The sequence below is a fragment of the Eurytemora carolleeae genome, unplaced genomic scaffold (assembly GCF_000591075.1).
Source record: "Eurytemora carolleeae unplaced genomic scaffold, Eaff_2.0 scaffold1349, whole genome shotgun sequence".
Taxonomy (NCBI): domain Eukaryota; kingdom Metazoa; phylum Arthropoda; class Copepoda; order Calanoida; family Temoridae; genus Eurytemora; species Eurytemora carolleeae.
The window spans coordinates 35,033-59,805 of record NW_019397238.1 but is presented as its reverse complement, the minus strand read 5'-3'; the positions used below and the strand labels follow the sequence as shown (position 1 = coordinate 59,805).

The following is a 24,773-nucleotide window of genomic DNA, read 5'->3' as shown; positions in this document are numbered from 1 at the left end:
CCCCCCCCCAAACTCGAAATTTTAATAAGTCAAGAATGAAGTGAGGTCTTATAGCTCGTTTTTAAATTGGTAAACTCACACATGAATAAGAGTTACTTTTGCACTCGGGAACAAAATATTTACCTTTGGCCATACTTGAGAGAATATGGATAATATGGGATTTGTAAGGGAACTGTACTGCTTCCTCCTCTTCATCATCTTCATCCTTAATTCAGTGCTTAGGATCAGGATCAGTTGGAACCGCAACATTTTGGCTTCTCCTGGATCCGAATCCGCAAAAATATGCGGATCAACGGATCCTGATCCAAGGGGCAAAAATATCAACGAAAAATTGCAAACCCACATCTGAACTGTTGAAAAAAAGAGATAACAAAAATATCCTGATCTCTGAATGGTTCATCATAATCATAAAATAAACGAATAAAGCTGAAAAATGATTTAAAATTTTTATGTTCAGAAAATTAGTAACAACAATTTAAGAATTTGAAGAAATCTGCGTACAAATGTGCAAGGAATAGTTTACTGGTGATAACGGAAATAATTAATTCTACAATTAATTCCTTCACAAATTTCTGTTGACAAGTTACCTGCGTGATGAGAAATCTTATAAGAAGTTTCAGTTCTCCAGCAGAAAGCGAATGTTGTCCTAAAAAAGAATTCCATGTAAAAAATGGCAAAAAAAGAGGTAAAGTTTAGATAAAACCTAGATGTTCTATAAGTTTAAATTAACAAACCTGTATGTTCTATAAGTTAAAATTAACAAACCTATATGTTCTAAAAGTTAAAATTAACAAACTATATATACAACTATATATATACAACTATATATATACAACTATATATATACAACTATAGATACAAAACTCCTGTGCTCTTCAGAGCATCCTAACAAAGAAATAAAATCATAGCATTACATTATTTCTGCAAGATTATGTTTCCTTAAACTTTATTTCTNTAAAATAAACAAACCTATATGTTCTATAAGTTTAAATTAACAAACTAGATGTGCTAACAGTTAAAATAAACAAACCTATATGTTCTATAAGTTTAAATTAACAAACTAGATGTGCTAACAGTTAAAATAAACAAACCTATATGTTCTATAAGTTTAAATTAACAAACCTAGATGTTCTATAAGTTTGAGTAAGTATTCAGCGCTAGATTTCTGCAATCTCTGATGGACCTTCAAAGTTTCAACAAGGTCCTTCAAGATTGAACAATATTATAATAATAAAAAGCAGACTATTAAAAATCAGACTGTTCATTAATCTTCATCTTACTTTACTAAATAAAGACTCTGAGAAAGGCTTTCATAGCTTGTAGAAAAGGGGTAGATTAGAAACTTTAAGAACGAGTTGTGGAGAACATAAGTCCCATAAATCTAAAGTTTTCAGGGACCTGAACTAGACATCCAGGCAATAAGCTATTTATTTAATATTGTTCCTTGATAAGTCCATGAACAGAACACAGCATCTTATTCTGTAGTGNTCTAGTTAAACTTCTAGTTAAACCTCTAGTTAAACCTCTAGTTAAACCCCTAGTTAAACCTCTAGTTAAACCTCTAGTTGAACCTGTGGGTAAACCTCTAGTTAAACCTCTAATTAAATCTATAGTTAAACCCCTATTTAAACCTCTATTTAAACTTCCTGCCAAACCCCAAGTTAAACTCATAGTTCAACCTCTAGTTCAACCTCTAGTTCAACCTCTAGTTAATCCCTAGTTAATCCCTAGTTAAATCCACTGTTAATCCCTAGTTAAATCCACAGTTAATCCCGTAATTAAACTTACAGTTAATCCTGTAGTTAAACCTATGAATACCTAGTATTGAGTACAGAGTATTGTAATCAGGAGCTCCGCAACTAAAATTTAGTGCATAATTTTCAAAAACTAAAATTTCGGATCATGATATTTAAAATAATATTTGAAATAACTCTATAATTGGACTCCTTGCTGCAAAATTTGTTCAATCAAACATTTTTTAAATATTTAAGGTGTGAAATCAAACAAATTAAAAACCATTGACCAATGATGAAATGGATTAAAGCAAATAGAAGACACTTGTAATTTTGAATGACCCTTCAAAAGTGGCATGTTCGATTCACAACGGTATTAAAATTTCTGCTTGAACACTACAAATTCCAATACCTATGAAATACTAGTGGTAATTGTGGTTCCTCTGTCAAATTGCATTGCGGATTTATGTTGCAGAAAAAAATGAAGGAATCTGTCAGAATCAAACACAGAAAAACGAGATCTTCATCGTTGTTACTTCAATAAAGACAGAAGGGTACTGTTGTGTATAGAACATGGGTCACTGAAATATCTGCTGAATTGTTGTAAACTATGATTCCTGTTGACGAGGTCGAAGAGCCGAGTATACAGGGATTCCTTTTCCATCAGGTTCTGCGCATACTCACAATCTTTCAGGACCAAACTAATTAATCAATCAATCATTCAATCAATCAATCAATCAATCAATTAATCAATTAATCAAGTACTCACTCAATCATCAATCAATCATTTAATCATCAATCAATCATTCCCTCAATCATTCAATCATTCTATCAATCATTAAATCAATCATTTAATCAGTCATTCAATCAATCATTCAACCAATCATTCTATCAATCAATCACTCAATTTTTCATTCAATCAATCAATCAATCATTCATTCCATCATTCATTCATCCTTTCATTCAATTAATCATTCTATCAATCATTCAATAAATCCTTCAATCAATCGATCAATCAAATTAATCAGAAAATCAAAAAATCCATCACTAGATAAAAATTCATTTATTAGATCAGTTAAATTGATAAACTTTTACATAAAGTTTTAATCAATTAACTGATCATGAATCCATCTCTTAAATTATTAAGAAAAAAAACATGTCAATGGATTTCCTTCAATCTCGATCATTCAATCAATAATTCTAGAAAAATATTTTTAGAAAAAGTATTGACTAGATAATTTGCCTAAGAACTCACAAGATAATGGAAAACCATTATTCCAATTAAAAGAAAAATACTGAAAATATTGAAATATAAAGTAGTTTTTTTTTAATTTAACTGTGTCTAGGATGCAAACCTTTATTTGGTATGATAATTTTTGTAAATATCATACCAAATATTTTTTCTAAGTTTTTAGCATATTTTACGTATTTTTTGGTTTTTTCTATGCTTAAAAAATTGCATTTTTAGAGTTAAAAAGTTTGAAGCAAATACTGTGGAATACGATGCCTGGCCGCGTTAAACAAGTTCCACATGATTCAACAGAATGAGATAGAACGGATACGGGGCATTAGTACTGATATCATCTCTACAGTCTACACGTGCGATATCGATATTGACTCTAGTTCTGAACCCTCTAGTAATAAGTTATAAGAAATATATATACTGGAAGTTATTTATGCGTTTTTATTAGAGTCTGACTCACGTCCTCTATAATACGTATATTTTCGTAAATTTCATGCTAACAAGTTTCAATATATTTACGAAACCTCAACTGCAAAAAAATGCATTTTAAAGTTTGAATTTAAATATATATTATGATTTTTCAAGAGAATTGGTATGTAAGAAATTTAATGCACATTTTGGAAAATACAATGTTTAAAAATTTCTATCATTTTGGAGTAAATTGATGTTTTCATTAGAATCAAAGTAAGTAAATTATCGATTTTTTGATAAATTATAGAAGTTCTACTTAGACAGTTTTGTAGAATGGTATAATGGTAAGAGTATGAAATAAAACAGATATTGATTAAATTGAATACGTAATTGTTGAAGATAAAGCAAAAATGCATATATGAATGTTGATAAAGATGGATACAGATGAAGGAATGATGATGGTGTGAATGTGTGTAGAAGAATATTGGATTGGATTGAAACTAATTGATATCTATGAATTTAAGAAATTTTTGGAATTAGTTGTATAGATATGAAGGGACAATGTGTGAAATGTATAGTCCACTTATTAACATTTTGGTTTTAGAACTTTTATGCCTTAAAAATACTTATTTTTACGAATAGGTTAAAACAATAAATTCCAAAAATTAAGAAATGTTAGGATTTTTTCGAACCTAAATCTACGCATTTTTACGTTTGTCCTATACAATAATTGGTTACGAAAATACGTATGTCATATGGATGGAAAATACGTATTTTTACGAACTTCCAAACCTAAAAATAGGTATAAATACGAATGTCTTACGTAGTTTAAAGTTTTCCGGTTAGTAGGGTAAATGCAAAATATTGATTTTTTACTTATCATAAAAAAATAGTATTTAAACTTCCGCTCAAAAAAAGCATTTCACACTGCCAACATGAAAATAAGAAAAGAAAAAGCTGAAAAAAATATCAGACTGCAAGGGGTCCCTCCGGCCTCCCCCTCCCCATTCAGAATGAAGGAGGGGGAGGGGGTTCACGCTACATTTAATAGAAAATCTTCACCTTATTCTATTAATAACAACTGGTAGTAAGGTTCGCTTCTGGTTTACATGAAGACGACAATTCTCAATTACAAGCATGAAGTTACTAACTACACCTCGTCTACAGGTAAAGCACATATTTACCAGAATTTACAATAATGACAATTTTTTTAAAATTGGAAATTTAAAACTCCATCATATTTAATAGCAAAAAAATGACTTCGACAGTTGGTATTTTCGAAACAAATTGAAGAAATAAATCAAATAATGATGTCAGGTCAAAATGTGTTTTTTCTTTCCTTGCAAACAGCTCTTGAAGTTCAGCAGAGTTTTTAACCTGAGAAAATAAAAAAATAAGTCACGATTATTGAAAACCGAAAAATTAGCTCCACAACGACATTTTTCTTAAATATTTAAACTATTTCAAATTGAACTATTTCACAAAACATCGGGAACTATAAGGTTGATCTTTGTGCATACTGCACTGTGAAAGGCTTGTTAAAAATATTCTTTAAACGGACTGTAGACGAAATATCAAGTGATTCTTTATTTAGAGTGGCATAACTGATTCACAAGGTAACCCTTAAAAGCTTTGTATGATAGAGAAGAAATGAGATAATCATGTTTTTCTCTTTGAAAACTGATAAGTTTAAATTGTGGTTTATTATTAAGGTAACTTGCGGATTTCTGCTGCAGAAATCTTTAGTTGAATCTAACCTTGGCGTTGTATAATAAGGTTGGTTACTCTCGGTGCGCTCCAATGGACGGAAAAGGTCGTCTCCTTAGATAGATAGAAACTTCATATGACGTCATCGCCTCTATAATCAGTGACGTCATATGATGTTTTTATCTATTTATCTAAGGAGATGACATTTTCCGTACATTGGAGGGCATCGAGAGTTACCAACCTCGTATAATTCCGAACCTGAAGAGTTCTGGTGAGAAGAGAGAGGCCCTCGACCAGGGTTGCGAGGCTGACCTCTGGTTTAGAGGTTAGAGAGAGGAGGATCTGTTGGTACTGATCAACTACCAGGCTCAAATCTATCTGTCTCCCTTCAAAGGGTGTCTCGTGCAGGATCCTATTTTAAAAAAAATTTGTTTGATTTTTTTCTTCTCTACTATATCTACACTCTTCCGTCATCATCAGGAAGACCCGGAATTAATTGACAGTTCATAAGGCGACATAAAATATTTATCTTGACTTAAAAAGAAGCAACTCTCTAAGTATATTTAAAAATAGACTACTAAATTTTTTTTTTGAAAATTAAATTACAATGTGTTATAAACCAAATTGCTATTCATGTAAAACTAATTAGATATGTTTTAATATGCTTTGATATTTGTTGTGTACATGTCTGAAAATTACCTTAAACTCAAGTTATTCGAATTAATGTATAAACTATTTTGCATAAGATAAATTCGCACCCTGATCTCTTATAGTTCTCCATAAATCTATTTAATTGAAATGTGTTGTTATCATTAAAAAATAATCAAAACAGCCAAGAGCTATTTTCCACCTAATTGCTTTATACTTGTACTGTTAATATAATCACCAATTTGTAATTGTAAACTCTATCTGTACACAGATAAATGAATTTTAGCAATAAACTTTATCTTATCTTATCTAATCTTATCTCGGGCAATTTTAAATACTCAAAAAAGGCAGACCCCATTTTGGAAACAGCAGGACTAGGGGCTATTTAGTGATTATCGTTTCATCAATCACATTCGTAAAATTAGATTGTAAAGTCGTCTGATTAGTTGTAAATTGATTCCGAGTTTTACTTACTATGATCGTATGTATTTAAAATAAAGAACTTCTCTCATATAGATATATAAACATTTATATTTTTGTTAGCAATACCTGGCCATACGGCTGGACAAAATTGGCTGAAATTAATTGAAAAAATCCTGGGGGTAAAATAGTCTGTTTTTTCTTTCCAAATTTGAATTTTTGTATTTTTTAAGTGTTTTTTAAACTCCATGGGTAACGCCAGGTATTTCAGCTCGTTACTTATATAAAATAAAGTGTATGTAAAACAAAACTATATTTATTATCTATTTTAAAATTTTTACTTATTGTTGGGAGTTGTTTTAATCCATTTGAAAACAACAAACTAAGAAAATATAAGATAAAAGCCTAAACAAAGCAAAACCAATTGCTATAATTTTAAGAATTGAGTTAAAAGTGAACCTTATTGATTTTGACGAGCAGTAGATGGCGTTAATATGAATATCCTGACTGGTTTTAGAATCCCGAACTGTTTTCAGTATCATCTTGGTGGTAGCCGGGGATATTGCAGACACTGCATTGTGTTGACTTCCTAATAGATAAGACGACATTGGCATTCTAGTTTTCGCCGGGGGGGGGGGTTCTAGGTACTTTCCCCCACCCCGCCGCGCACAAAGAAAAACGTTGCGTAAAAAACTAAGAAAATTTGTAAGTTTTTTCTTAATGACGTATTTGCACATCTCAGAGACTAGCTTTCTTAAAAACAAAAACAAAGTCGGCAAACAAACTCTGGAACCACTTGAACGATTTGCATCAAATTTTGATTAGGGAACTCGGGAGACCCACGGGGAAATAACAACTATGAATACCCTGGGCAACGCTGGGTTATTAAGCTAGTACAAACATAACATTGTTTATTTGTAATATATTTAAATCTTTGTTCTGAAAAATCTACCTGATATAATAGCTCCAAATACGGTTAAAAGCTCATGGCCAATCTACAATTTTACAAGAAATGAGAAAACATGATATATCTATTTTTCCCGAAAAATCTTACAATCCCCCCCCCCATTTTTTTTACGAATTAAAACCCTTAACCTTCATGTCAAAATGAATATAATGAGCAACATTTCTACAATTTTTACAAAAGCTAAATTTTTATCAGACATGTTACACTTTCAGAATGTTTCATGCATGGGGCTGAACTTTAATTACTAATTAGTTCTTGTGTTGCGCAAATTTTTACTTTGATCTGGCTAGAGTAGTTCATGTCATTTCATAAAGAATATATGATATACAGAGCGTCCCATATTATATTGAATTATCTCCAAGCTGCCAAATTTCGCTAAAACTTTTTTTCTTTTTATAATTATTTTAGAAACACTTTCCGACCGTTAAAAACTTACCTCTGGAAATGAATCTACTAGGGCGGTCTCGAAGGATTCATAAAGAAATGGAATAGTAACAGGATGCAGGAATACAGGGCATTCTAAAATCTAAAGTAATGGAATGGTAACAGGATGCAGGAATACAGGGCATTCTAAAATCTAAAGTAATGGAATAGTAACAGAATGCAGGAATACTGGGCATTCTATAATCTAAAGAAATGGAATAGTAACATAGAACAGAATACTGGGCATTCTACAATCTAAAGAAATGGAATAGTAACAGGATGCAGGAATACAGGGCATTCTAGTAATGGAATAGTAACAGGATGCAGGTATACAGAGCATTCTAAAATCTATAGTAATGGAATAGTAACAGGATGCAGGAATACTGGGCATTCTAAAATCTAAAGAAATGGAATAATAACAGGATAAAGGAATACTGGGCATTCTACAATCTAAAGAAATGGAATAGTAACAGAATGCAGGAATACTGGGCATTCTATAATCTAAAGAAATGGAATAGTAACATGGAACAGAATACTGGGCATTCTACAATCTAAAGAAATGGAATAGTAACAAAATGCAGGAATACTGGTCGTGGACATTCTACAATCTAAAGACAAGGAATAATAACAGAATGCAGGAATACTGGGCATTCTGCAATCTAAAGTAATGGAATAGTAACAGGATGCAGGACTACTGGGCATTCTACAATCTAAAGAAATGGAATAGTAACAGGATGAAGGAATACTGGGCATTCTACAATCTAAAGAAATGGAATAGTAACAGAATGCAGGAATACTGGGTATTCTACAATCTAAAGTAATGGAGAAGTAACAGGATCCAGGAATACAGATACGATTCAAAATAAATAAATTATCTACATATATATGTTAAGTAGTAATCTCTGTTTGTTTGTTTGTATGTCCGATCATAACTCAGGAACTCCTGGACCAATTTACCTCAAATTTTGATTGGAGAACTCAGTGGCAGCACGGGAATGTTATTAGCTTGGTTTAAAATTTCTAATTTGATTGGATTGCCTTACAAGGTGAAAGTTTAGTTTCCGTTCAAATGTTCTATACCTGTAGGCCTTGAGTCTCTTTCCCGCAAAGGTATCCTCTCCAACGGAAAAAAGGATCGTATAAAGTTTCTAGACAATCAACTGTTCAAGGAATAATATAAAATAACGGAAAGAAGGATCGTATAAAGTTTCTAGACAATCATATAAAATAACGGAAAGAAGGATCGTATAAAGTTTCTAGACAATCAGCTGTTCAAGGAATAATGTAAAACAATGGAAAAGGATCGTATTAAGTTTCTAGACAATCAACTGTTCAAGGAATAATGTAAAACAATGGAAAAAGGATCGTATTAAGTTTCTAGACAATCAACTGTTCAAGGAATAATGTAAAACAATGGAAAAGGATCGTATAAAGTTTCTAGAGAATCAACTGTTCAAGGAATAATGTAAAACAATGGAAAAAAGGATCGTATAAAGTTTCTAAACAATCAGCTGTTCAAGGAATAATGTAAAACAATGGAAAAAAGGATCGTATAAAGTTTCTATACAATCAGCTGTTCAAGGAATAATGTAACATAACGGAAAAGGATCGTATAAAGTTTCTAGGCAATCAACTGTTCAAGGAATAATGTAAAACAATGGAAAAAAGGATCGTATAAAGTTTTTAGACAATCAGCTGTTCAAGGAATAATGTAACATAACGGAAAAGGATCGTATAAAGTTTCTATGCAATCAACTGTTCAAGGAATAATGTAAAATAACGGAAAAGGATCGTATAAAGTTTCTAAGCAATCAACTGTTCAAGGAATAATGTAAAACAATGGAAAAAAGGATCTTATAAGTTTCTAACTGTTCAAGGAATAATGTAACATAACGGAAAAGGATCGTATTAAGTTTCTAAGCAATCAACTGTTCAAGGAATAATGTAAAAAATAACATCTTGTAATTGTATTAGATTCACTGAAATATTTATATTTCATAAGATGAAAATCGATCAAATGAAAAACTTTAAAGGTTGTGTTGCTGTAATTCTAAGTTACTCTCTATTTAAAGAAAGTATGTAGTTTATAGAACCCTAGTGTAGCGGGGAACCAATGAAGCTTGTCAGACAAGGCCACTTATGGAAAACTTGCCTAGCTAGTAGCCATTGAAGTAGTAGCTTGTAGTATAGAGCAGTGGCCTGGCCAGAGGGCCATAGGAAATATTAAAAGGAAAACTTTAGTCGTATTAATACCAGGCTGTAGATCCAGGCTTCGGTAGTTTGAGCTTCACGGCTCGGCTACCGCCACTCGGGCATAACAGTATCATTGCACATGTCATGCTAACTCTGTGATCCATGCACCCGGGAATGGGGCTCTGGGTTGCAGGGAGGGGTGGTTACCTGGTAACACTTGTGTTATTGGGGAGTCATAATAGATAGACAGATGTCTGGATTGAAAAGTGATAAATTTGGTTAATTTCTGCATTGTTTCTGAAGCAAGAAACGCGCTATTCACTTTCAAAGACTAAACCCGAAACTAAAAATTATCAGTTTTCCAAAACTAAAACATGGATATCATACTTGATCAGACAAAGCTTTTAAGGATAATTGTGGTCTTTATATGTATATAAAGTGACTTGCGGATTGCTGCTTACAGAAACAATGGAGTTAATTATCACAATTTAACACTAAATTCAAGATAAAAAACGACGACATCATTTTTGATCAGATACAGGTTTAAATAAAGGATACCATTGTGAATCAGGCATGCTCCTTTTTCACTCTTTTTCTAAATGGAGGGTCCCTTTAAACTTGTTTTTAAAAAAAAATATAAATATTAATTTTTTTCAAGTATCCGTCAGTTATTGCTAGCCTAAAAAATGACAACTCTCAACAATGGTTGCGATGATGGCAGATCTTAACTTCTGATTATTGACAGCAGAATGCACTCTGAAAATATAAAAGTTGGGGTTTCAATCAAACCCTACATGCAAAGATGACAATGCCCGATTCACAATGGTACCCTTAAAACCTTTGTCTGAATGAATACAATCTTAAAGTTTTTGATTTTGAAAACTGTTTATTTCAATTGTGACTTCTCTTCAAAAGTGACTTGCTCATTTCTATTGCAGGACAATCTATAGAAATGATCAAAATTAAACACTTTTAAGCCTAGAAAAACAACAATATCATCCACCTTATTGATCAGATAAAGGTTTCAACTTTCAAGGGTACCGATTTGAATCGGCTTTTGTCATCATTGCATGGAGTTTCACTTGAAATGACGCGTACAATACTTTTAAGTAATTATTTCTTTCCGCGTATTTGATATTGTTACAGCCAAAACACGAGAGATCATTGAGATCAGGATCCAATATTACATCATATTCAAAATAATTAGAAAAAGTTTTTGATTGTCAATTGTTATGTTGGACGTTAAATGATTTAGAGGGGAGGGGGGGGGAGGTATCACCCCCTGTTGCTCGAATATGATTGAATGATTAATAAAACGTCCTACTTTGATGAGAAGAATGTGGATTCCATCTCCAGGAGATGCTGCAACAGTAATGTGTTCAGCTGGGTCACATGACTAACGAATTCCATACTTCCAACTAGAAAATAAACAACATGGGTATATTGTACCCCATACAAGGTGTCCCAAAAAAAACGTTTTTTTTACGTACTAGAGCATTCATCAAGGTTTATTTTTTTTCATTTTTAAGACCTACGTAATATCTCCGATCAGTGAAGACCATTTGGAGGTTTTTAGCATCAAAATTAAGAAGTTATGACATTTTAAAAATTACATTTTTGGCTCGGTCGAATTCAGCAATATGTGCTTAAGAGCGATACAGATACGAGCTGCAAAATGCGTCGTGACCATGTGCTAAGAGAGCGATACTGCTACGAGCTGCAAAATGCGTCGTAATTTTGTACACAAAAATAAACCCCTACATTATTGTTTTAGGTTTCTTTTCAATACATTCCTTTTGCTTCTTATTTTTTTTTAATTCAAGCAATGGTGCAAGTGGCATTTTTGTTGAATCTTCATAAAGTAATGCTTTAAGTAAACAGAGGCCGAACTTAAATAATTTAAACCGCGTCACTGAACCACCAATAACCGGTTCCAATTGAGCGCCGGCTTACATATTGAAACACTGAATACAATTGCAAGTGAAACAAGCCAGGTTCATGCCGCGTCTCTGTGAGACGCGGCTCAAATTCTTAAAAATCGGCCTCAAGTGGGTATTTTAAATCTCCCCGCAACTCAAATATTAAAAACGATAACAATTAATGATAAAGATGTTATAAAAATATTCCTTAAAAAAGTTTGAAATGAATGAGATTAAAATAGCAAATAAAAATTACACAAATTAAGAAAAAGCAAATAAAAATTACACAAATTAAGAAAATTTTTAAGACACTGTAAAAAAAAACCTGGAGCTCAACGTAACATTGCCTATAGGACATGTGATACATTGACTGTAAGTTGAATAATAATAATAATGAATGACCAAAGTCCGTATTTACTTAAATGCATTTATACTTACCAAGTGGGATATTGTCAATGTTTAAGCAGATTATTGTCAACGCCTAAGAAAATCAATTCCATCAATTCCATCCATCAATTCCATCCATCAATTCCATCCATCAATTGTATCCATTCTATCCATCAATTCCATCCATCAATTCCATCAATTCCATCAATTCCATCAATTCCATCAATTCCATCAATTCCATCAATTCCATCCATCAATTCCAGCCATCGATTCCATCCATTCTATCCATAAATTCCATCCATTCTATCCATAAATTCTATCCATCAATTCCATCCATCAATTCCATCCATAAATTCCATCCATCAATTCCATCCATCAATTCCATCAATTCCATCAATTCCATCAATTCCATCAATTCCATCAATTCCATCAATTCCATCCATCAATTTCATCCATCAATTCCATTCATTCCATCAATTCCATCAATTCCATCAATTCCATCAATTCCATCAATTCCATCAATTCCATCAATTCCATCAATTCCATCAATTCCATCAATTCAATAGAAAAGGAAGAAAAGTTTTCTTTGACCCTCACCTTAACAATTCGAGACATTTGATCCAAAATCTCTTTGTTTATGCGTCCTTGCTCAGTTTCATCTTTACCTATTCGATCAAAACTTTGTGTGTATGCTTTGTTTGTTTGTACCCGATAAACGACTTAACGGCTGAACCGATCAGGCCGAAATTTTGTTGCAACTCACATGGCCCTAGGGAAGGTTTATGTCCGGTCGAAAGTGAAAAAAATAGGGGGGGGGGGGAGGGGTGGAATTTAACAATGTAAACAGAAAAATACGCAATAATTTTAGTTTAAAATGTACGAGGATAATGGCGACTATAAAGCAGCATTTAAAATAATTTTACCACAACCGAAATCAAACTAATTCTAACAAGTGATTCCTATGAAAAGATATTTGCTGAGGGCCGGAAGTAGTTCCTCTGGTAGTTTATCTAATTCCGGTCCCAGCTCACGGCCACCGCTTAGCCGGGATCCGACCAGGAGCTCCCAGCTGGGGATTACCTATATATTGATCTAATTTATCCAAGTTCAAGTACTCACCAGACTTGTATCCTTCCATCCACCGTAATTAATGATTGTATCCGACCCAAATTGGCCCTGACCGTGTAATGTGTAGTGTGCTTGAGTCTATAAAATAACCCTGCACGACCACTTAATTTTTTGTTTTTGTTTTTGTTTTTTTTTGCTTGGTGCATCAATCATGAGCAAGAAGGATGTGAAATTCTAAGGTGGGTAGAGTTACGTGAAGTTAGGAAGTTAAAGGAAGAAACAAAACTATTTTCTATATGATATTTTATTTAAGGGATGAGTAAGAATCTGGTAATTTTACACACATTTTCAATCCTTGACCAACTATAGGGGGAGAGGGGATTTTTTAAATTATATGCCTCTCCTGAACAAACAGAATCATATAAATACAATACCTGAGTTTCCCATTTCTCGACGAATTTGTTGAGGAACAACCAGAAGAACTTGTCTTTACTTTCCGATATATAATCCATCCACAACTAGAATAAAGATTCTATTATTCATACATCGGTTCTCTCTAATTACAAGTTGTGGCACGAAGCGCCAAACAATTCAATAATCGATAATTAACCAAGAATAAAAAACTTAAATCCTTGCCGGATGTAAACTCAACTTTTCCTTACTCCNCCACTCAAATCAAATCATAACAACACAACATTAAGCCTACCCAAGTTTACAATTTTAATGCCACAAAGAAGCAATGTCAGATATTATTTAAGTAAAACCTGATTGAGCTTCTCGTCCATATCTAACCCCACCCTATACTGAATAGGAGGCCCATCAGCCCCCTCAAGGGCCTGCAGGCCACCTTCCTCATCCATCTGGAAAATAAAATCCAATAGATCAAATCCAGTTTTTCCCTAGCAAACACTTGATATTAGTATCCGCGCATCTGATCTAGAGGAAACTGACTTCAGTGTTTTCGGATCATAGTTTTTGAAGACCTTAAAATTGTATTAGATCTTATAATTTGTTTTTTAATCTTTGTGACAGAAACAATCTCAAGGATAATGATTCTTAAATCATTTTTTTACAAAGTGAATATTTGCAAATTATCTTTTTTACATCTCATAATCTGAGTTCGTTTCCCAATTAATTATGTCCATGATAGAGGAGGTGGGGGGGGGGGGGCAAAATTATTATACTAGGACGGAACCGTCTAACTAACCTTATGAATATAACCAGACTGGGCTAGATTACATCATTAATTTAAATAGAGACAAAATCTGTTTCTGAAGAAATTTTTCACAATATGTTAACAGATTTTACGATCCAATAAACCTGAACAGAATTCAAGTCAATTGAAAATCGTTTAAATATTGGGGATTGATTGATTGAATGATAATCGTTTATTTCTATATACCTTATTACTGGTATCTTAAATCTTGACATACAATCGCAAATAATGGGGTCATATGTAAAAAAGAATAGCTTTCCATTGATTCTATCCAGAAAATAACTTTTATTAATAAACATAATGATAAAAAGTTGCGGTTTTATCGGATTATTTACACTGGAGGAAATTTATTCCGGAATGCCTCGTACGGTTTTGTTTACGTCATTTATTGACTTTTTGTGGTGCTAAGGAAACCGCCCTACGTAAAACCAGCCTAGCGAGGTTCCAACATCTTTATTGAAGGATTTGATCAAAATACGCCGGTAATCTTATTTTATCCAAAGGTACACAGATTAATTTCTTTATCTTTTAAATTTGAATTAGTGTTGATTGAAAATGTTTAAATTTTTATAGAATACACAAAAAAATTCAAGAGAAACAAAATTTATAACAAAAATTTTAAGATTAAATGATATAAAATAGCTCCAATATGATCAACATTAACTTTTTTGTTATTCATGTTAAACATTAGCCCAAATAATATAGCACTATCGCGCTCGCTGTTGTCGTCTTTGCAAAGTCCCGGTATTTTTATAATTAACCGCGGACTTCTTTACACAGATTGCGCTTTTGCAGTGTGGCCGAAAAACAGAAAAATGCCCTAGATCACCAAGAAAATCCCATCTCGTTAAAGATTTTACGTTAATAAACAATAATGATGTCAAGATCGAAATCAGGTAATGCTGGAGTATATTATGTTTTTCATCTGCGTGTAATCTGATACGTTTGTTTCGCCAAGTCAGAAATATATTGCTTATAAAGCCGTTTTAAACATTAAATAGCGTTCTCTAAAACATAGCCTAAAGTAGTTTGAATATAGCCACTAGGTCAAGCTTTTTCAACACTAGTATTTTATTATAATAGTCACTCAGACTTAGTGACTAGGTTAAAATTGAGATGCAAATATTAAATTGATAGAAGGGGGAGGGAGGGGGTCCAGAAAGGTATTACTGATGTTGCCCGTGTATACCTGCATGTGGAACGTGAATGGTCAGCATCTTAAGATTATCAAATAGTATTTCTTTATCATGATTGGATATAGCTGGTACACTTTTGTTATTGTTCTAGAGAATTGGTTTTGAAACCTAGAAATTTCCATTTAAAATATTTTTGGGTCCTCCCGCCCCACTCCCTTCCCCTTTCTATCAGTTTTGTGCATGCTCTTTATGCAACTCAAAGGCCTAGTTGACACCCCTTAGAAGACAGGGATTAATTGGAACCATTTTTTTCTGACTAATAAATTATAAAGGGTGTAATTTCCAAGAAAACGATTTTTAGACACCCCCCCCCCCCTCCTTTTGTTCATTTTGTATAATTGATCATGTGGCCGCAGCGTCCGGTCCCCTAGCCTGTCCTATTAGCGGCGCCCTGCTCCCTAGCCTGTCCTAGCCACAGCGCTCGGCCTATAAATTGTCTTTACCTAATCCTAAATAATAAAAAAATAAATGTATAACATTGATAGGAGGAGGTCTCTAGGATGGACCTAAACAGGGAGTTATAAATATTTCCTATTTCAATACCACTTCCCGAAATTCTCTTTGTTTATTTACTATGCATACTGGAAGAATATATGGAGTTTTTGTAAATGAATACATTTCAGGAATTTTCTTTTAAGTATTAGTTAAATTATTTAAAATCCACACTTGTGCGACTTTAATTCCTTTTGTATTGTTATAAACATATTTTTAAACGACCTAATTCTGGAGAATTAAGTAATAATGTAGGAAATGTGAATACATTTTTGTAAAATATGAATATCAGTATTTCCACTTTTTGATGATGTTAATATTTTTAGCAAGTAGTTTGGTGAATATGGAGGGGGCGACTGGTTGGGATTGGAGAAGCAACACCCCTCCCGGCGGTAGAGATTGGAGAGCGGCGATTTCTACCCCACTAGCATACAGGTTATTTAAACCAAGTTTTTATAATCTATTTTATTTTGTCCCCAAGAATTTTAATAGAAAAACTGAATTTCTTTCGTAAGAACACATTTTTTTTTTAATTATTGAAATTGGCAAATTTTAGAATAGGGAATTCTACCGTTCATTTTAGACCCCATCTTATATTAGGCAGGAATATTTGATTTAGAAAATAGTTTACATTATTATTTTTCTTAATTTTCTTCACAAAAACATTTGACAATACCTTATTCTATCACGAACACATTTTAAATGTATGCTATTTAAATCACTGACTTCATTTCATTTTAATATGTATCATGAACTTTCATCACAAAATATTTTAAAGTCCAATTCTCTTTTCCAATTAATTTTTTTTTTTGGTGCGTTGCTTTTAAATTTTTAAATGTGTGATATAATCAAAATTACGGTGAAAATTTAGTTTGTGAAAATACAGATGACAAAAATTTAATATTCATTTAGCAAAAAAATCAAATAGAGTTGAATATCAGTGTCAAGTATTATTATTGTTGCAATCATTCTTCTCTTCTATTCTTCATTTGGAGGAAGGAAACGATCCATCCATGTACTCAGAGATAATCTGGTAAGAAAAGAATTCTTCTCATCTATTTTTTAAATAATTTATCATCGTTGGTTAAAATCTCCTACAAGCTGCCCGGCGCTGCCAGTGAGATTAATAAAACTTTACATGTCGGGAAGAAAAATGTAAAAAAATTAATTTTAAAAAAATTGTTTAACCTATATTACTCCCAATGTACCAATTGACTCCCTCCAAATATGTCACCACACATTTTCACCAAATTATCTAAAAACTCTACTGAAGGAGTTTGATATGTCCAAATTTGTATTTTAAATTGTTTTCTGATTTCATTTCATTAATTTCAATTTTAGTTTATGGGACAGATATTAGGTTTTATTCGGAGACAATTCTGATATGATAATTTTTAAAATTGATCAAATAAATGGGGGAGGGGGGGACTTTTTACTAGTTTCGTCTTATGTTGAAATTAATTAGGAACATGATCATCTTCACACTGAGTTAAATACAAGATATCCACTGTCTGATATCCTATACTCCGGGGACACCAAGATATACAAGATCGCAATCATATCCGACCTCGACACAGACTCAGCGGCAGGAGACAACAAGTGGAAGAGCTATCTCAGGTTAAAGCGACTGTTTGCGTAGTTTTTTTTGCAAAGATGACAATATACCCTATTCTAAACAACTCCCTTTAAACCTTCTCTGATTAACAATGTGAACGATATTGTTTTCTAGTGTCAGTTATAATGTGATTCCATGGTTTAGTGTAGTTCAAAATCACAGGTCAGTTGTGTAGAGAAACTACAGCTGAAAAATAACTGTTTAGAATTTTAACATTGATATCTAATTGAAGTTGAGAAGACAAAGCTTTTTAAGGGAACCGTTTTGAAAAGGGTATTGTCATCTTTCCATGGATGGTCACTTGAAATCACGCTTACAGACCTTTTAAACAATATTATTAGGAATATTTCTTACTAATTTTTTTAGAATATTCGTGAAAAAAAGAGAAAGTAAACATTTGTTGTATTTTGAAACGAAAAAACTCATGCATACGCTTTATTAAATGTATGGTTTACATTACAGTATACAGAAACTGAGAATAAAGATGGATTACTCCAGGGTTGAAGTGAATACTAGACTAATATTGTACTCTATGTAGGTACGGAGAACTGAGGATAAAGATGGATTACTCCAGGGTTGAAGTGAATACTAGACTAATATTGTACTCTATGTAGGTACGGAGAACTGAGGATAAAGATGGATAACTCCAGGGTTGGAGTGAATACTAGACTAATATTGTACTCTATGTAGGTACGGAGAACTGAGGATAAAGATGGATTACTCCAGGGTTGAAGTGAATATACCAGAGAAGAGTTTAGAACTGTTCTCCAACCTGGGAGCTGGAGGTAGAGGAATGGAACTATCAGAACTCAGGAATACATCATAATCAGCTCAATATCTGGGCCGGCCGATTGGGTTTTGACTTTTGTCTTTGGGTTTCTAAGTTGGGGGTGATTTTTTATGAAAATAAGAACAACCCTGTTGTATACTGAATGTTAAACGAATTGGTTCCATTAAGAAGTTTCTAGCGCTTGTCTTTATTGAATCATTATTGTATAATTATGTATCAGCTTTCGGATTTTATTTTGAGAGACGAATAGTGACCTTTTTCTATCTGATCATAGAGAAACCTATGTCCTCATGTTTTCATTTAAAGTATATTAATACACATAGTACTGTGTTAAAATAATAGTATATTATGCGTAGTAAGAAAGTGAAATAATAGTATATTATTCGTTGGAAGAAAGTGTAATAATCAAAATTATTGTATACTATTGAAAGAAAATCCGTGAAATAATTTTAATTATTTACCAAAAGGCACGCAATTAGGGGAAAGGAAAAATGCTTAATCCTTTTCCTTTGGCTATGTAGTAATTCCGATAAGAATGTGGTATAATAGGCATAAAGTTATAAAATTATTCCAATGAGACCAAGTATTATAATGTTATGGTACTGCAGTGTGTACAACGGTAAACTGTACAGTCTAGATGACCGTACAGGCGTGGTTTACCAAATCCAAGATGGCGGTGTTATACCCTGGTTAATTCTATCAGACGGTCCAGGGAATCAAACCAAGGAACAAAACACAAAAATGATTAAATAATAATTTTTAAAAATAACTAAATTACAACAGTATAGGTCAGACATTGAATTGAACTAAACAACTTTTATTTATTTTTATTGATTTTTCTTCATAATTTTAATTTGATCATTTATTTTATTATTTCTTAATTTTCAATGATGTTTTCTGATTGCCGGGCTATGTTTGTTTATGAAAAAGAAAAGACAATACAAAGAAAAATAGTTTTTTTTTGAATATTGTGTTGATGTCAGGCGTTTAAATCTGAGTGGAGTACTGTGAAGGGAGATGACCTGTGGGTTGGTGGACTAGGAAAGGAATGGACTACCCAGGACGGGAAGGTTCTTAATACACATCCTATGTTTGTCAAGAAAATAAACAGGTGGGTGTATTCACCTGATGGTATTTTAACTATCCTTAATTTAATTATTTACATCCGTGATTTTCAAGAGTATAATGATAGATTTATCCGTTTTTAATCTTAAAATGGATATTTTTTAGTTATTTAATCTTACAACACAAGTATAAAATGTGGAATTGGTAAAATCGTTCTTATCTTTAAATGGTCCGGCTAAAACATTTGAGGAAAATGAGGACAAAGTGCATAGAAAAAATTACCCTGCTAATAAGCAACAACAGAAAAATTATTAATTAATAAGTTAAATCTGGATCCCCAATAGGATCAAATTTTTTTCTTCACAGAGCGCATCCAGGATCAGGATCAACATTAAAGTCGATTTAATACAGGGGTGTATATTTTTCAGAAATTATATTTGATGAATAAGGGAAAGCCGAAAGGCAATTTTTTTTCATACTTTTTGATACTTTTTCTCCAACATTTCTTCTAAAAATAGTTTATTGAATAAAACATTTAAAAAAGCATACTATAGCTCCTGTGGAGTAAAAATGATTTTCTACAGGGGAGGGGGTTAATGATTTTTAGAGAAAATGTCCACTGTCCACCCCTGATCTGAAACTCGAGAGATAATATCCATATTTATGTCCCTGCCCCAGGGGTTAAAATATTATATTATTGTCTAGGAAAGATAGGATCATATTAATGTCCCTGACCCAGGGGTTATAATTTAATATTATTGTCTAGGAAAGGTTGGAGCATATTTATGTCCCTGACCCAGGGGTTATATTATTATATTATTGTCTAGGAAAGGTGAGGTGGAGCATATAGACTGGACGGACAATTATCTTGCTCTCCGAGAGACCCTTGGTATTTTACCTCCAGGTACAAATAACTCAACCACTTAAAGGCCTCTCCCCCCCCCCTCTGCATACCAGGCCTGAACTAAACATGACCTTGTATCATTCAGCTAGGAAGGGACTGACGGGCGTGATGTCTAATAACTCCATTATGAAACTTTGAAGTTGTCAGTAAATACCTGCTTTTTTTAATTGATTTGTACTACAGTGAGAACTAGAAAACTGTAGAATTGGGAGATAACATTTAAACAAAAAATAAGTGTATTGATGTCGTTTACGAAGTTAATAGGTTTTCTCAAGTGTAGAAAGACGACTTTTTACTTTTAGCAATACTTAATTGTATTTGATGTTGTTACAAAGCAAATTTTTTTACTAGACACTTCTTAAGTCGCTAATTATTTAGGTGAAAGGGGTAACTTGACATTTGCTGTGTCCATGCTCATTGGACTTTTTAAAGTCATAACTTGAGCCTAAAAGTCGTCTTCCTATTTCAAATTTTTTTTGCCGTCACTGTAGTACCTTAGTGAATCATTAAGTGAACTGGGCCTGTTTATACTGTACAACTGTTGTTTCTTATGTTCATCTAGTCTTCACTTATATCTAAGAGCTGTCTTCATATTCTATAGTTCTGACTTTAAATTATTATCCAGGATATATGATCCATGAAGCTGTATCCTGGAGTCCAGCTCTAGAAAGATGGGTTTTCCTGCCGAGACGAGCAAGCAAAGAAAGGTAAGTGTGGACTGTAGCTTCCAATTATTATTATAAAGTCAGTTTTGAAAGCTAATGTTGAAAATTTATAAAATTATTGATGAAATCTTAAATTTAACTCATTTTTAACAATTCCATTTTTAAAATTACTTATTTTTATAAATTTTTCATAAAATACGCAATTTTGTTAAAACTATTTTTTTTCTGCATATTTTGGTCAGAGCTTTTATTTTTGAATTATTGTTAATCTTGAATACCTGGATCTCAATAATTTTTATGATTATAGTATTAAGTTCTCCATACAGAGATAAGCAAAGAGGAATTCAATCATATTAATCCCATTGTGATAAGTCTCCGGTAAACACGAAGAAAAAAGTAACTTAAATAAAATGTTTTTTTTTACATTAAGGTATCTATCACAAAGCTACAAGTCCCTTTCCTGATTTAGGAAATTTATCTTGGACATTGTATGTGGTTAGTTCCATAAACTGATTGATTGATTTTTTCCTATTAAGATATGACGATGTGGAGGACGAACGACGCGGGACGAATCTCATGATTTTAGCGGACGAAAACTTTCAGCACATAGAGTCCAGAACTGTTGGAGAAATTGTTCCAACCCACGGATTCTCTTCCTTTAAATTTCTTCCTGGATCAAATGTAAATATTTTATTTTAAAAATACCTTAACTAAACATATTGTTAAACTTAAAGGGACTGTAAGTGTAATTTGTGTTCAGCTGCAAATTCATGTGTGCGGTGAATTGAGTCACGTACAGTCTGAACTTAACACGGTGGACACTTGAACTTGCAGCTGCAGATTACACACGCTTATATTTCTGTACTAGACGAACACTAACATGTTTTAAGGGTACCGTTGTATATCGGGCATGACCTTCTTTGCATAGATGGTCATTTGAAATTACTCTTACAGTCCCTTTAAGACATGGTTTGTATGTTATTTAATATTCTTGATCAGATAGAATGTTATTAAATATTCTTGATTAGTTAGAATGTTATTAAATATTCTTGATCGGTTAGAATGTTATTAAATATTCTTGATCAGTTAGAATGATATTTGATATTCTTGATCAGAATATAATGGTTAAAGTTTTAATTTTTCCAGATAACAAAGTTTTTTTAAATATAACACAGGAGATAGTTATTAAGGTTGTTTGGACAAAATAAGGGTTTTTTATCATCTATCATAAGATGACATCCCTCAACGCCCAGTTACCCCCCCCCACCCTCATTCACCCGTCCCCTCACTCACCCCTCCCCTCACTAGACTGCCTCCTCCTCACAATTTCCCTAAAATATGGTGTGAAAATAAACGACACTTTTCTAAGCTTGCAACTATCAATCTTATTTCGAATTTTAAACAGAATTTAATTGAAGATTTTTATGAGCAGAGCCAATGTTTTAATTCCAACACATGCTATGTTTGCAAAAGAATCGAAGAAAGCAAAGACGATTTTTCAAAGGAAAGACTAAAAAAAGAGTAAAATATATAATCAAACATAAAGGATGTCAAAAATCGGTGCGAATTAAAAAGATACTGAAAAATGCCAGTTCTATGTAGAACCTATATCTTTTTCACAACCCATTAAGCCTGTTTTATTTTTTCAACATAACAAATAAATCTGTCATTTTTATTTCTGAAAGTTGTTAGTTCATCGTCGAAAAACACTATAATCCACCAATAAATATGTAACTTTTCTATTCCTTTCCTTTTCCTTCTATTTTTTTTTAGAATTAGGAGGTGGAAATATTCCCACAAACTATTTTGAATATTTTCTCCTGAAACATTTAATTTTGTATGTATTTGTTGTATTTCATAAATTAATAATTTCTTGATTATTATTTACTATCATTGAAAACATTTGTTAAGGATGAGATAATTATAGCTTTAAAATCTGAGGAGTTTGAAGGGAAAATATCATCATATGTCATGGTTTTCAATATTCAGGTATTTATTTTTTAATTTTAATATTGAAATTCAGTTAAAAAGATATGAAGAATGTACGGACAATTTCTAATACCAATTATTTTGAAAATATCAAATATAAATGTTAGGGTGTTGTTTAAAAATAATATTGTACATGTTCGAAATTATTTGTCATAGAAACCTTTTTAAAATAGAAAACAAATTGTTAAAAAAAATATTGAAATTCAGTAGTCGTCGTCCTGTTCAATCCTCCTACCCCTAATTCCCCTTCACTGCTAATTTTGTCTTTCTTGTTTATAGAACAATTCTTTTATTTTACACTTTATTTGCAGCAGTATTTGTGAAAATATAATTATGTTCCAGATTTTTTTTTTGATTTAAAGTCCCCGCCATTTTGTCAATTAAAATTGAAATTAGCAATTTCAGTTAAATGGGACTATTTTGAAAGTTGCAAGTTTTAAATCAAAATCTTAATTTGTTTAGAATTCTGGACACATTTCTGCTTTTAGGGGTTAAATATTTTCCTATAAATCCTCCCCTGTTAACACGCCACCAGGAATATGTGCGGGGGTTTTTAGGATTTTGTTCACAGATGTTATGAATACCTTTTTAAAGTTTGAAAAAAAATTGTTGAAAAAAATATTGAAATTCAGTTATCGTCCTATTCAATTCTCCTACTTTCCCTTCACGGCTATTTTAGTCTTGCTTGTTTATTGAACAATTCTTTTATTTTACACCTTTTTTTGCATCAGTATTTGTGAAAAATATCATTATTTTCCAGATTTTGTCAAGTATTTTGATTTAAAGTCCCCGCCATTTTGACGATTAAAATTAAAATTAGCAATTTCAGTTAAATACGACTATTTTGAAAGTTGCCTTAATTTTTTTAGAATTCTGGGCACATTTCTTCTATTAGGGTTAAATATTTTCCTATAGATCCTCCCCTGTTAACACGCCACCAGGAATATGTGCGGGGGTTTTTAGGATTTTGTTCGCAGATGGGAAAACAAATTTTAAGTAAAAAGTATTGAAGTGGAGAAAAGTTCGAGAGCTGATGTAAGATTTTTGGCCCACCGNATCTTTCCAAATTTATTAAAAAAAAAAATAAAGCTGTTAAATCTTCAGGGTAAAATTTTGCTCCCAGAACAGAAGATTGCAGATAAGAAGTTCGAAGGGATTGAGTTTGTCTGAGAGAGAAGATTTATGGAAGCTCTACTTAGGATTTATTGTTTTTAAAGGACCGGTTAATGTCATTTCAAATAACTCGACATTTCTTGTGTGAAATGTCCAATTCACAATGGTACCCTTAACACCTTAGACTTATCAAAAATGAATGAAATAATGGGAAAAACTCTTAGAGTTAAACACATTTTCAAACCAGAAAACGACGATATCTTTCTCATTGTTGATCAGAAACAGGTTTAAAAGGGTACCGCTTGTTAATCGGGCATGCCTTCTTAAAATTAAAACAGTCACTTTACAAAACACCCCTTAAAAGATCAGGGTTAAAGTACATGTACTACTACTAGTAATGTGATATTGAAAAATCTAGATTTTTTGTTATTTTTTAAATTCTAATCCATATTGGATAATGTACTAAACACATAAAAATTTATTTTTATCATACCTAGGAATTTATTTATTTTATTTTTATTAATTTATATATTTAAATAGGGCTTGTTAATTTTTTTAATTAGAGCATTTAATTTATTTAGTTGACTAGAAGTGATAACTTTTAAATGT

General features: G+C 32.3%; 3 protein-coding genes across 5 annotated transcripts; 1 reads left to right on the top strand and 2 right to left on the bottom strand.

Moving 5' to 3' along the window:
* Positions 1-61: 61 nt before the first annotated feature.
* LOC111712961 (uncharacterized) lies at positions 62-1,485 on the bottom strand. The gene is made up of 4 exons (XM_023487724.1): positions 1,444-1,485; positions 1,123-1,204; positions 588-646; positions 62-205 (listed from the first exon to the last, which is right to left on the bottom strand). Exons 1-4 carry the CDS (start codon positions 1,471-1,473, stop codon positions 62-64), a joined length of 315 nt encoding a protein of 104 aa, XP_023343492.1. The 5' UTR covers positions 1,474-1,485.
* Positions 1,486-1,735: 250 nt separating this feature from the next.
* Positions 1,736-14,675, bottom strand: LOC111712964 (neurobeachin-like protein 1). Of its 3 annotated transcripts, none has more exons than XM_023487730.1 (18): positions 14,522-14,675; positions 13,884-13,979; positions 13,554-13,637; positions 13,011-13,131; positions 12,649-12,716; positions 12,103-12,145; positions 11,070-11,163; positions 10,425-10,501; positions 9,340-9,355; positions 8,633-8,684; positions 7,566-7,655; positions 7,115-7,157; positions 6,622-6,751; positions 5,353-5,506; positions 4,727-4,764; positions 4,450-4,548; positions 2,351-2,434; positions 1,736-1,859 (listed from the first exon to the last, which is right to left on the bottom strand). In XM_023487730.1, exons 2-18 carry the CDS (start codon positions 13,977-13,979, stop codon positions 1,751-1,753), a joined length of 1,398 nt encoding a protein of 465 aa, XP_023343498.1. In that variant the 5' UTR covers positions 14,522-14,675; the 3' UTR covers positions 1,736-1,750. The 3 variants fall into 3 exon arrangements, with proteins under 3 accessions (XP_023343498.1, XP_023343496.1, XP_023343497.1); XM_023487728.1 differs by lacking the exon at positions 14,522-14,675 and adding an exon at positions 14,327-14,494; XM_023487729.1 differs by lacking the exons at positions 9,340-9,355; positions 14,522-14,675 and adding an exon at positions 14,327-14,494 and having other exon boundaries at positions 8,633-8,700.
* A 430-nt stretch (positions 14,676-15,105) lies between these two features.
* Positions 15,106-24,717, top strand: LOC111712960 (soluble calcium-activated nucleotidase 1). The gene is made up of 14 exons (XM_023487722.1): positions 15,106-15,231; positions 16,350-16,458; positions 16,580-16,623; positions 16,965-17,056; positions 17,489-17,640; positions 18,177-18,248; positions 18,317-18,451; positions 19,037-19,154; positions 19,412-19,539; positions 20,321-20,397; positions 21,023-21,104; positions 21,599-21,743; positions 22,974-23,051; positions 24,156-24,717. Exons 1-14 carry the CDS (start codon positions 15,210-15,212, stop codon positions 24,219-24,221), a joined length of 1,320 nt encoding a protein of 439 aa, XP_023343490.1. The 5' UTR covers positions 15,106-15,209; the 3' UTR covers positions 24,222-24,717.
* The last annotated feature ends 56 nt before the right edge of the window (positions 24,718-24,773 follow it).